This window comes from Notolabrus celidotus, chromosome 11 (assembly GCF_009762535.1).
Source record: "Notolabrus celidotus isolate fNotCel1 chromosome 11, fNotCel1.pri, whole genome shotgun sequence".
Lineage (NCBI taxonomy): Eukaryota > Metazoa > Chordata > Actinopteri > Labriformes > Labridae > Notolabrus > Notolabrus celidotus.
Window position 1 is genome coordinate 6,055,313 of NC_048282.1, and position 12,790 is coordinate 6,068,102.

The window sequence follows — 12,790 nt, forward strand, 5'->3', positions numbered from 1 at the left end:
AAATCGTCACAATCACAATCATTACAAGAAAAAATAAGATGAGCTGATCGGAGAGGGTTTCGGCTGAAGCAGAGCTTATACAGTAGATGTCAAAATGTGGGATCATAGGCACGCTCCCAAAGAGAGGGGGTGAGCTGGCTTTCCGTGGTTTTTTTTTAATGCTATTTTCTTTTGATCACTTTAATCATCTGTTTGTGCACTTCATCACGAGTGGATTATCCTTTTTCATTGATAAAAGGTTAAACTTACTTTTTTATACATCAGTGATTTTAGCTTTTAAAGTTAGACACTTTACTGTGCCCAACCTCAGCTTCTCAGCAAATTTTGGCTCTTTGTAGTTGCTAAAACTACATCTATCAGATGGATGGAAAAAAAATCCAAAGTAGTGTTGATGTCAAATTTCTCTGCAAGATTTATTAAAGGCAAAAGTTCACGAGCAAGTTCAGTCAGTGTCACTTTGAGACAGTTTGTTTCCGCTGCACCAAATTGGCCCCAAGAAATTACTGCAAGTTGGAAAGCATAAACACTTAGTTAGTAGAAATGCTGAGTCACCATTCCCACTAAATTTGCAGAGTAATTAATTCACAGCAGCTAATGAAAAGCACCCTCACAGTGTTGTGCACAGTGAGATAGTAGGAAATAGTATTACATTACAGTGGTGGTAGTGACAGTTTTGCCAAATAGCTGTGAAAGACAAATAATGACAGGTGAGAGAGTCTGGTCTAAATGTAATATGTGACAGACATTAAGAAAGTAGCTGTAATGTTTAATGATATGAATCGTGACATTTTTAACAATGAGAAAAACGTGTTCCTAAAGAAGCATCAAACGTGGTTCAGATAAAGTTTGTTTATTTTAATAGGTCAGTTATCACTGTCTCCTCTTACCTCTATTACTTTTGTCATTTAGGTCTCAGGAGAGAAGACACACATTGGACACTGTGAGACAGGCTGGCTTCAGACCTACAGACAGACCTCCATTTGGTCAGGCAGAGAGAGCACCTGTTGACAAGGTCAGTGATTCATCATAATGTCACAAAGTAAAAAAGGACAGAGGACTCAGGGGAACACATCACCTTTGAGGACCTTATTTCTAGAAAGACTGAGAACTCTTCAGACCATAATACTTGAAATCCAGTAGACTCAACAGATTCAATATCACCTATAAAGGCATCTGTTTGTAAGAACATTTTGGATTGAGGTGGCCCAACTGAGGCATTGACTTATGCTGGGGTGGCATGAAGTATGTGTGTGAGCGCACATAAATAAAAATAATGTATTTATTCTTTCTAGCTACACTCATCATGTCTAACTTAACTACTAATGTTTAATTATCATACAGATGGTATATTACTTTGAGTCAATCAATCAATCTTTATTTATAAAGCACCAAATCCCAGCAAATGTTATCCTCAGACTTTTTCCAAACAGAGCAGGTCTAGACCGTACTCTATGTTCTGTTGTAAGATCCAGTCCCATCTTACAGACAGGACTCAGTCTGATCTCATCTTAATCCACCATGAGCAGAGCACTTTGCAGCATTTAGCAAGTTACAGTGGCAAGGACAAACTTCCTTTAACAGGCAGAAACCTCCTGCAGGACCAGACTCAGAACACTTTGTCTGAGGATGTCGACAACACTAGTTAGAGTTTTTTCTAAACTACAGGACCTGTTCAGTGAGATAATCTCCCACCACACACACATGCACGCACACACGCACGCACGCACACATGCGCACACGCACACACACACACACACACACACACACACACACACACACACACACACACACACACACACACACACACACACACACACACACATTTCTGAGGAGCTGGCTCTGGGTTTTTCTCAGAGCGTGCTTAGAGCTGAGATGCAGGGTTCTTTAAATCAATTTTTCCAGCACTTGTCCCTGTGACTTCTATTTTTGTTTCTTCAGTGAAAGCAAGCTGATATATACACGACTGAAATCCTGATATACAAGCTAGCACAGCAGGATATTGTACATTTAAACAGGTGGCTTGAACAATTTGTAACATTTTGATATGCTTGAAACGAAGTAAACGTAGATCTGAAGGAGCTCAGCAGTGTAACATTTTAAGACACACATCTACTAAGACCATGTTGGAAAGAGGGATAGAGGGAGATGAAGAGAGAGAGAGATGATAGTGAAGACACGGATAGTAGTAGTAGTAGCTGTTGCCACTGGAGTCTGGCACATCCACGGCAGCAGGACGTCTATGGCAGAGATCCAGAGGAACCTACGAGACAAGGGAGTTCAGGGACTCCAGAAAGGTCTATGGTTAGTAACTTTTATGGGACAGTGAGAGTTGCAGTAAGTGATGGGGAGGTGGGGGGAGAGGGGGAGATGGGATCCCAGTGTGTCAGTGTGCCGGTCCCCCCGGCAGTCTAAGCCTAGCATAAAGAAGAGCTGGTCAATTGTTAACTTTCAAAAGTAACACAATATCCAACCATTTTTGTTACCCTTTATCCCATGACAAATCTTCTAAGCTGGAAATGTGGGGGGCAGAGAGCGGGGGAAGACATGCAGCTAATGGTAGAGGTCAAACGTCGAGCCTGTGACCGCTGTGATGAGGCCTATAGCCTCTGTATGTGGGCCGCATGCTTAGACCGCTAGGCCAACGGCGCCCCCCAAAGTTACTATTTAAGTAATAACAAAAGCCCAAATAGTTGATTTTAATCCCCAAGTCCCACCTTTAAAAAGGCAAATATTCAATCAGAGTGAAGCAATTTGCAATGGTATTAGAATTTATGAGGGCCTATTCCACACCTGACCCCTCTGCACAGTCCCCAGCTATATAAAACATGAAATGGTAAGGCCTGGTCAAATGTAAATCTGGCCACAGTGTCTTATTGTTATATTCTGATGAGCTCAATATGATTTGAAGTTCTTAATGGAACAGAGAAGGTCCAGTGTTGGATGGTAGTTTTGTTGCGGTTCAGGCTTCGCTAAATAAAAGTCCCTTAGGCTTCATTTTTTTCACCTTACATGTCTTGATTATTCTCTCCATTTGCTTCTTCTTCTCTCGCTCTCTCAGGATATGATCAGCCGTCAGATGAACTCTGTGTTCAAGGAGCTCCTGTCTCGCCAGCCTCCTGTGCAGCAGTCCGCCCTCGCCGCCCTCGCCACCCCTGCCGTCCCCGCTCCATCTTCTGCCTCCTCCACTTCCTCTCTTCCTCAAGCCGGCCCCAGTGCCAAAAAAGTAGGATTTGGCCTCAGAGGACGAGCCCTATTCAGACCGGTGGACTAAGAGAGAGGAGAGGATGACTGGAATCATTATTGTTTAAAATTAATAATTATACTGATGCCAGAAATACATTTGGGGAAGATCTTGAATTATTTTTGACAGGTGTATAATATTTGCGTCTCTGCCATCTCATAGTGCCACTAGTCTCGGTGCCGTGTTACTGTATGTCCAGTGTGTCTGTTTTCCAGCTGGTTTTTGGTGGTTTTACGTTTTGGTCTGGTTTTGTTCTCGAAGCTTTTTGCAATTTTGGGAGAATCAGGGATGTGACATCAACAGTGATACCACCAGACTGACTTTTTAAAGCAGTTGCCATACATCAACAAAAGACTTACACTGCCCCATAGTGGCAGATCTGAGACTAGCTCACCCTAACAGTGATATTTTTTTTACAAAATGAGAACTCATCCCGGGCCTGAGTGCCTTTACATCTTTTACTTTTCACATTAATTTCACTTGAAAATACTTGATAGGTTAAAACTCTGCATTGTGATAAAACAAAATAATGTGACCTTTTTATGTTCTCCCAAAGTGTTCAATATAAAATAGGGATGCACCAAAATGAAAATTCTTGGCCGAAAACCGAAAACCGTAAATGAGGAAACCAAGGCTGAAAACTGAAACACCGAAATAAATTATTATGCCAATTATTTCTAGGTAGACCGGGGACAGTTGTAACACTTGCACGTGCTCCAATCAGGAACAAGTTAGGAATCACCTGACTCACTCTGCACATGCTCACTTGAGTTGCAGCTAGTTTGTAAAGCAGTTTGAACACACTGGGTTAAAAGAGCTCAAAGTTATAGAAAGAAATGTCTAAAATTTTACAACTGTCCCCGGTCTCCCCTACCATTGCATTTATGGCTCTGACTGTGTACTAGCCTCACTAAAATCAAGGATCTCATTGAACATATCAGACAACGAGGGTGCATGACCCTCATCTGGTTCAGAGAGACCAGTCCTTTTTTCTGCGCTCTGTTCTTCTTCTCCTCCACTGTGCGCTTCTCCGTCTCCAAGCGGGTTCTCTGCATCCATTGCAGCCGGGATCATTTCTCGTGCACGCTGCTTTATTCCCACATCCAAGTAATGATCTTTATAATGTAGATCAAGTACAGTCGCGATGAAGTGCAGAGGATCTGAATAGATCTCAGTGAAACGTGTGCTGACAGACTCTAAGAGTGAACTTTTCATTGTTTTCACTCCATGGTCCGTCTCAACCTCTTTACTTAGAAGACGCTTTAGTGCTGCAGTTAAAGGAAGAATGGATGCAGACATGTTGGCCCTTATCCAGACAAGCGCGTACTGGCCTTGGTTTTTGCTTGCGTCATCACAACATTCTGTTTCGGCCGTGTTGTTTTGGTGATAAAAGTCTTTCGGCCGAGAACCGAAAATGCACTTCGGTGGCTGAATTTTCGGTGCATCTCCAATATAAAACCTTAAATTTGTGACCAAAGAGTCATAAATTGCCTAAATGAGGTCAAATTGAACCCTTATTTTCTGAAACTTCCAAAAATTCCACATATTAAAAATTGTAATTGCATTATTTATTACAAATTCCTGCTAGTTCCAATGTTTACTTTATCATGGATATTATTATTTTCATCATCTGTACTTTACAATTTTACTTTTTATCAGTTCACATTTTATATCATATCATAGGTCATGAAAATGGTTAGCTAGCTGAACAACGGCAACCAGATCAGCCAGTTAGCCCCTGTTAGCAACAACAAAGTCAAAGCATTTTAAATCGAAGTATCTTACTCACAGTGTAGTTTTGACTGGTTTAGTTATTTATAAAGCAACAGTAGTCAGTCAACTGAAATACTCTGAGCCTCTGCTTAACCAGGCTGTGCATGCTACCTAGCTATCTGGTCAACTAACAAGGCTAATTAACTAGCCATGTGTACTTACACCAAGTTCACAACCCTGCTAAGCTAGTTTTCCAGCACAGGAGAAAACAACGAATAATCTTTGCTAAGCTGAATAACAGGATCTTATTTACTTTGTCATTTTACAGAAGCAGCTAGATAGTTGAGTCATAATCATTTTGACATTGTTGTTTTAGCTAACAGGAGTTAGCTGGCTACATGATACAGCAGTCAGTCGGCTTGCTAGTTTATCAGGCAGCTGGCTTTGATTGACTTAATCTGTCATTCTTATCAGTGAAAGGAGGATATAGGCCTATAGTGTTATAAGAATTTGGATTTTATCTAAATTTTCTTTCATCAATAATCACAAATTGATTATTTTTATATTTATTCATGTGAAAATGAACTTTAGATTAGATTTTTTTTAATATTGAACATTTTGGGTCACAGATGTAAGATGGGAGAAGTGTAAGCAGTTAGGTTAATACTTAATAGCAGCATGCAGTACTAGCAAACACACACATACACACACATACACACAGAAAGATGTAAACACATTCCCCTTCATATGTGATACATGGCCCAATGAAAGGCCAAAACTCAGGGCTTTTGCAGAGTTAGAGACGGGCTAGCTCAGGTTTGGTATTGTTGGTATAAGTGAGAGATGTTTACTCAGGGCTTTGGTTTTACTGACTCTTCAACTGGAAACTGTGCCCTAGCCTCAAGAGCCAAAATGGCCCCTGCGTCAGAGAGAGGATCTAATGACCTCATCTGGTTTAAACTGTGAATGCAACAACGATATTTGGAGCCAGGATTGAAACTCTTGTCTCTTTCAAATATACATTTTGCCCCCCTGACAAGCATTATGCACAATTACCATTCAAATGTGTGTTACAGGATGTTTGCAGTTTCATGTGAAATTACTTTGACTCCAAAAGCATTTGAAATGTTTTTACATGCGGCATCTTTCATCTGTTGTGTTTCAGTATTGGCTTCATGGGAGTTGAAACCTTTTTATCTTTTTGTTGATTCTGCCTCTATGATTTAACATCCTGTTATTCTGGATCACTGTTTTGATGATGTCACTAAATTTACTGTGTCCAACTGTATATGTGGTAAAATATGAATTCAATAAAGATGAAAAAGTGATGAATGATTAACAGGTTGTCTGTGTATTTAAACAGCTAAATTACTATAATCCAAGGGTGGATCTGCAGTGGACAGCTGCCTCTTCTATGGCAGGGGTTCCCAAAGCGTGGGTCGGGACCCCCTGGAGGGCTCGCGAGGCACAAATGGGGGGTCGTGAGATGTCCTCCAGAATTATTTTTTTTAAGTTATCTAAAAACAGTATATTTTACCCATTATAATAAAGACATCGACAAAAATAGTAGCTAACCTTAAAATAAAACCTTGAAATAAAACCTTGAAAATAGAAAATGTAATGAGTTTTCTGCCTTTCTTTTTGCCAGATGACTCTGAAGTTTAGGGTTAGTGAACAGTGAATTATCAAAAGCATCAGTAGCAGTACGTTAATTCATAACGGTACAGGAAACACAGACACATGCTCATATAGGTAGGGTCATTTTCTGCCGACCAGCTAAATGAAGCCACATTAAATAACTTTGAGGGACAGTGGGGGTCACGAGTCTCTGGCACCTATATTTTTGGGATTCCCAGACTGAAAAGTTTGGGAACCCCTGATCTATGGGACTTGATCCCAAAATGTTCAAGCTCCTATAACTAATGCATTAAATGCAATGTTCAATCATCACTGTATATCTAATAACAAGTTTAAACTTATCTATTTAAGCCCTCATCTTTAATTCAGGTATATTATTTTATTTTATTCTGTGAAAGATGATAAAAGCTCCAGACCAGAGGCAAACAGCACTGAAAAATTGAAGTTTGGATCATAAAGACTTATTTTTTGCTGTTTTGGATACCTAAGAATAAGCCACCAACTATTGTCTCCAGGTGTAATCACTACAACAAATAATATCACTTCAGCCCACTTCAGCTGTGAATGTCTTCAGCTGGACCCCTCTGGAACTTTTAGTCTACTTTAGGGACAAAAAGTGTTAAAGCCATGGTGTTACATCCAATGAAATTTAAGTGAAGAAGTCTGCTGAAGTACAGAAAAGCAGACGTTGTTTTAACACAATGTTTGTGTGCAAGCTTACGACCAGCATTGTTATCGAGTCACCAAACCTTGAGTCTGTCGAGACTCCCTAGAGTCAAGTCCAATTTGAGTCCCCATTACTCAAATATGAGGATGACTGCCTCACTCCAAACTATGAATCTGGACTGACTGTGTGGGACTTTCAGTGTGAGTAGAAATACATTTAATTTGTTACCATAAGATCCTGACCAGTCCTGACATGCTTGAATGCACACTGCGCCTCTCTTAATAAAGAGATGCATTCATCGGCTACCTCTGGACTGTCCGTCAAACAGGAACTCTTTGAAGGGAAAATAATGTCTGCAGAACTTAATTTAGACCCTGGTCCTTCATTGGGAACTGGTGAGTTCATCCAAAGGTTTAATCCCTGGGGAAAGTCCCTTAAGTGGGACTGAGCCAAAAAAAAATCTTACAGGATCTCAAGGCATGTTTGCTCTCTATTTTTATAAGTTACGGTCCAGAAACTTACCACAGAAGAAGAATATCATGTTCGGAAGCTGAGTGGTTCTTTTGTATTCCTGCAGTGTATTTAGTATTTTTATGAGGGGATCCCCAACAAGTACCCTCCCATGCAGCGAGCCAAAACCTTGTGCCAGCCTTTAGAAAAATCTTTGCTTTTTTTCTGACTCATCATTTTGTGCAAAGCATTCATGCACGTGTATGTGTGTGCATGTTTTTGTGCACGTGCGTGTGTGTAACTCATTGTTTCAGTTTCTGTGTCACAACTGCACCCAAGCACTGTAAGGTGATCTTTTAGACCCATCCCTTCCTCCTAAAATAACCCCTTCCCACAGCCACTCAACACACACACACACACACACCACCCACACACAAGTAATAAGGGGCACTGTACCACATTAGCACGTCTGCTGCTCTAAGTCAGTGTCAAGCGCACTGAAGGTGTCTGTGTGAGCTCTCATAAGCCCTGAGGATCATTGTGATTAGGAGGTTGAACTGATCGCATTCACTTTTTGGATTAGCTCTTTCAGCAGGATTCTCCCTGCCCCTCTCTTTTATTAATACAAGATTAGGTTACACACTGAATAAGGTAGGTCAGACATTCTTTAACCTTTACTACAGTCACTGTCTTTATCTTATATGGACTACAATGATTTCTCAGTGACAATGAATAACGCCCGTGGTTGTAACTTTGCAGCTCCTGCTCTCTATGATGTATGCTTTAATCATATGAATGAAAGTTCATTAAAGTTATTAAATCAACTCAGAGTATCTCAAATCTGAAGTAAAATATACAAATATTGGTATGGAAACTGACAGAGTGATTATTCTGTAGCGCTCTCATTTAAAAAAGGGGTTTCAAAATAACCAGCAGCTATTTACAGATTTTGGTCTGGCTTCTTTTTGGGGGCTAAGAACAGGTGGCAGCACCAGCGCTCAGCTTGCTGTTACACTCAACATGCCTGTAATCTGCTGCAGAAGTGTTTTATGTGTGTGTGTGTGTGTGTGTGTGTGTGTGTGTGTGTGTGTGTGTGTGTGTGTGTGTGTGTGTGTGGGCGTGGGCGTGGGCGTGTGTGTGTACACTGGTTGGCATTATGAGTGTGTGTATTTTAATACAGGACAGAAGAGTGTGAAAGCATGCGTGTATCCCTGAGTATTAATTGGTGTTTATTTCCATCTTTCCTCATACGTCTGCATGTGCCTCTCCCCTCAGTGAGGATGATGATGGTGAGCGATGACTGTCTGGTGGAGTGTAAGATCGATGATGACAGTGAAGAAGACAATGAAGGAGAAGAAGAAGAGGAGATCAAAATTCCTCCACCTCCTCCAGAGTTTGCATCCAAAGCCTCCACTCCAGGGCCCAAACCTCCGACACCTCCCACATCTACTGCCACATCCATCCACACACCCACACCCACACCTACACCCACTCAGCCTGTCAACAGAGACCCTTATGGCATCAACCAGCACTTAAAGGTTCTCCTTAACTCTATGTCTCTCTATCGACCTGTGGTGTCTTTCACAGCAGTGGAACTGTTTTGGTTTAGTGTAGAAAGAGAAACAAAACGTGTCGGTCCTAAATTATGACTTCTTTATCTCTGAGGTCAGCGGTTTCTTTAACTGCACTTAAGGTGTAAAGTATGAAAAAATGAGATGCCATTGACTCAGCTCTGTATGTCCACCTTTTTTATATGTTGGCAGGGTATGTTGTATATCAAATCGACAGCCTACAATTAAAGTTAGGGTTGGTAGTCACAGAAAAAAAGCATGAATTTGAATGTAGCATTTCCTCAGGACTCCGTCTAAGCACCATACAAACTGCAGAAAGAGATATTTTTCTCTGTGTTTTTTTATCACAAGTGGGAGAGCTGCTCTGCTTTTCTTAACTTTTTAAAAAAGCAAAGGAATGTGCACTGTGAACTCTTACACCCATCTTACTATGTCACCAATGCATCTTCCAAATATCAGGAAAGTACTAAGTGGGAAAAATTTCTCCTTCATATTAACAGCCCGTAAGGAAAAAAATGAGGACGTAGTAGCCCCTTTTCTCTCTTTTGTCTTTCTCTTTGTGTTTAAAAGTGTTTAAAACCAATAGAGCCACCCCTCATCCCCTTTTTTATTTATTTATTTTCAATTTTCTTTAATATGTGCACATATACATGTGCCTATGTGCATAATTATGAATTTGTGTATAGGTATATACATGGTATGATCTTTTTCTCACATTAGACAAGTTGCTATGTTCACACTGTTTCTTGCTGTAAATAATCTGTCAATTTTATGTTTTTTGTCTGCTTGTTCTGGAATTATTTAGTTTTTGTTCTTGTTTGTTTGTTCTGCTCTGTCTTTTGTTTTGTTCCATTTTTTTTGTTCAATGTTTGGTTTTTTATTGTATTGTCTCTATTTGTGTGTCTTTAATTGAATGTTTGTAAAAACTAATACATTTCAAATCATAAAGAAAGGAAAGTGCTGCACCCCTGACTATAGACTTTGGACCAGGTTTTTGTTGGTCTAAGGCCCAGGTGCATTCTGCTTCCTCAAGACGGCAATGCACCACCTCTGCTACTGATAACTCCTCATTTTAAGAACAACACACCCACAGGCGCTAATGTGGGCTCACTTCACTCACTACTTACACAAGGTGGGCGCTGTGCATTAAAATGAGGAGTGTGTCGGGAAGAAAGATGATTTCAGTATTATGAGAAAGTAAATCATAATTATGAGATAACATGTGAAAATTATGAAATAGGAAGGTAAAGTTGTGCAATTAAAAAAATAAAGAAATCAAGACTAAAGGAAGGCTGTTCATCCTATTAATTTAATTTAAACTACTGTAGCCTTCTTTTTCTCTTTGCATCAATCTTTTCCAAAGTCAATCACATATCTGTCCCACTTGTTGCTGAGCACTGTAGTGAACTATCTTGTCTTTAATTTGCATTTTAGAAAACAGATTGGACTTGATTTATACCACCTTCTGTCTGTCTCCTTGTCTGCAGGTGGAGGTCAGTAACGTGCTGGTGGAGCCAACCTCCCTTCAGAGTAATGACCGGGTGTGGCTTTACAGCGTCGCTGGCTTTGAGAAGACTCGTATCTGTACATACCACTGCCTCACCTTGCTGTTTGCGGTGCCCTTCGCTCTCCTCTGTGGTATGGTCCTGGCTGTTCTCGCCTGTCTACACGTCTGGTACGACCATGAAATAAAAAAGCTCCGTCATGCATCAACACAGAGTCTGACACAGAAAGATGCTCAGTCACTCATAAAATACTGTCAATTAGGAATACACTATGTTAACACAATACCAAACTGTTATAAATTATAAGATCACTTTTTTTAAAAGCTACGTAGTTACACTTTTTATGTAGTTTCAATCAATCAATCAATCTTTATTTGTATATCGCCAAATCACAACAAACGTTATCTCAAGACGCTTTTACAAACATAGGAGGTCTAGACCACTCCATGTCAAATTATGATCAGAGACCCAAAACCAAGACAGGATAAGACTCCGCCACTAGCATTGCATCTGCAGTATTTAGCAAGTTACAGCAGCTAGGAAAAACTTCCTTTAACAGGCAGAAACCTTGAGCAGAACCAGACTCATGTTAGACACACATCTGCTGAGACCGAGTTGGGTCTGGAAAGAGGGATAGAGGAGAATAAGAAATAGAGGGGGCGGTGATAGTGATGAGACGAGTAGTAGTAGCTGTTGCCCCTGGAGTCCAGCACATCCGTATCAGCTGCAGTCTGGAGCGTCGAAAGCAGGAGGACGTCTACGGCAGCTCAGAGGAACCTATGAGACAAGGGAGCTCAGGGACTCCAGAAAGGTCTATGGTTAGTAACTTTAATGGGACAGGGAGAGTTAAAGTAAGTGATGAAGGGGTTGGGGGTGAGATAGGATCCCAGTGTGTCAGTGAGACAGTTCCCTCCGGCAGTCTAAGCCTATAGCAGCATAACTAAGAGCTGGTCCAAGCCTGATCCAGCTCTAACTATAAGCTTTATCGAAAAGGAAAGTTTGAAGCCTAATCTTAAAAGTAGAGAGGGTGTCTGCCTCCCGAACCCTGACTGGTAGTTGATTCCAAAGGAGAGGGGCCTGATAACTGAAGGTTCTACCTCCCATACTACTTTTGGTTTGATTGTGTGTGGGTCCAACGTTAGATGCAGGGGGGTTGTATTAATTGTCTTTGGAGAATTTGAGGTTTAATAATCAAATCAATCAGTATAATCTCCCTTTAAAGCCAAGTTCTCTTTCACATGGTGCATTATAATGTATGTGGTGGATTTAAGCCCTACTTTCAAATGTTCCATTAAAACAATCACTTTGTGTTCTGCATCCTTCTTTGCACCTAGATTTGCACTATATAGATAGTAAAATGCAGTTGGATATGCTCTACATCTGAACCATGCACTTTAGACAAAGCTTAAAGTTTTCATGGCCAAGAGATTCACGTCTGATGATAAATATGTTTGTCTTCTCTCCTGCGTCTGTTCTGACAGAGAGCAGAAAGGTTTGTAACAGAATTATCTTATTAACTCTCTCTCTCTCTCTCTCTCTCTCTCTCTCTCTCTCTCTCTCTCTCTCTCTCTCTCTCTCTCTGCAGGTTTCTGGTGCCTTGCATAGAGCTGAGCCACACCTTCCTTCCATGTGTGCGGTCTTTGTGTTTCTGTGCTGTGAATGTTTTCATCTCTCCCTTCTGCACGTCTCTGGCACTCTGCTTTAGTCAAATCAACATTTTGCTGTCAAAAAAAGACTGGCGTCCAATCAGAGAGAAAGAGCATGTTTGATAAACGTGAGACAAACAGAGAGTCGTTGTGTGAGAGTGAGTGAATGGGTGAATGTGAGAGTATGACTTTATATTTATGTCTTTTATTTTTTAAGCTTTTTTTTTAATGGGTATTACTCTGCAACTTTGTTATGTTAACGCTGTTTCATTTTTTTCTACATGTGAGCCAAATATTATGATAATCAGAATTAGAATTTGTGGTTTTAGTAATAGTAGTAGTAATAAGTCTAGATAAGA

At 40.5% G+C, this 12,790-nt stretch overlaps 2 protein-coding genes and 1 long non-coding RNA gene across 3 annotated transcripts in view; 2 read left to right on the forward strand and 1 right to left on the reverse strand.

Annotated features, from left to right (window-relative positions):
* Positions 1 to 6,293, forward strand: part of arhgap4b (Rho GTPase activating protein 4b) — a 54,922-nt gene extending 48,629 nt beyond the window's left edge. Inside the window, exons 23-24 of the mRNA XM_034694865.1 lie at positions 910 to 1,012; positions 3,059 to 6,293. Of these exons, the coding sequence (XP_034550756.1) occupies positions 910 to 1,012; positions 3,059 to 3,271 (316 nt within the window). The 3' untranslated portion in view covers positions 3,272 to 6,293. The remainder of the gene's footprint in view (positions 1 to 909; positions 1,013 to 3,058) is intronic.
* Positions 407 to 3,110, reverse strand: LOC117820921. Its single transcript, XR_004632876.1, has 3 exons — positions 3,005 to 3,110; positions 888 to 1,001; positions 407 to 503 (listed from the first exon to the last, which is right to left on the reverse strand). It is a non-coding gene; the product is annotated as an uncharacterized LOC117820921 (long non-coding RNA).
* A 2,696-nt stretch (positions 6,294 to 8,989) lies between the features above and the next one.
* Positions 8,990 to 12,554, forward strand: zgc:158296 (uncharacterized protein LOC791212 homolog). The gene is made up of 3 exons (XM_034694859.1): positions 8,990 to 9,247; positions 10,768 to 10,955; positions 12,371 to 12,554. The coding sequence occupies exons 1-3, from the start codon at positions 8,990 to 8,992 to the stop codon at positions 12,552 to 12,554; spliced, it is 630 nt and encodes a 209-aa protein (XP_034550750.1).
* Positions 12,555 to 12,790: the final 236 nt, after the last annotated feature.

What these genes read in the sequence shown, in the direction of transcription:
- zgc:158296 (XM_034694859.1), top strand. Translation starts at nt 8,990, where the DNA reads ATGATGATGGTGAGCGATGACTGTCTGGTGGAGTGTAAGATCGATGAT. An exon ending in GCATCAACCAGCACTTAAAG is followed by an intron (nt 9,248 to 10,767) that starts GTTCTCCTTAAC and finishes CCTTGTCTGCAG; the next exon opens with GTGGAGGTCAGTAACGTGCT. An exon ending in CTCGCCTGTCTACACGTCTG is followed by an intron (nt 10,956 to 12,370) that starts GTACGACCATGA and finishes CTCTCTCTGCAG; the next exon opens with GTTTCTGGTGCCTTGCATAG.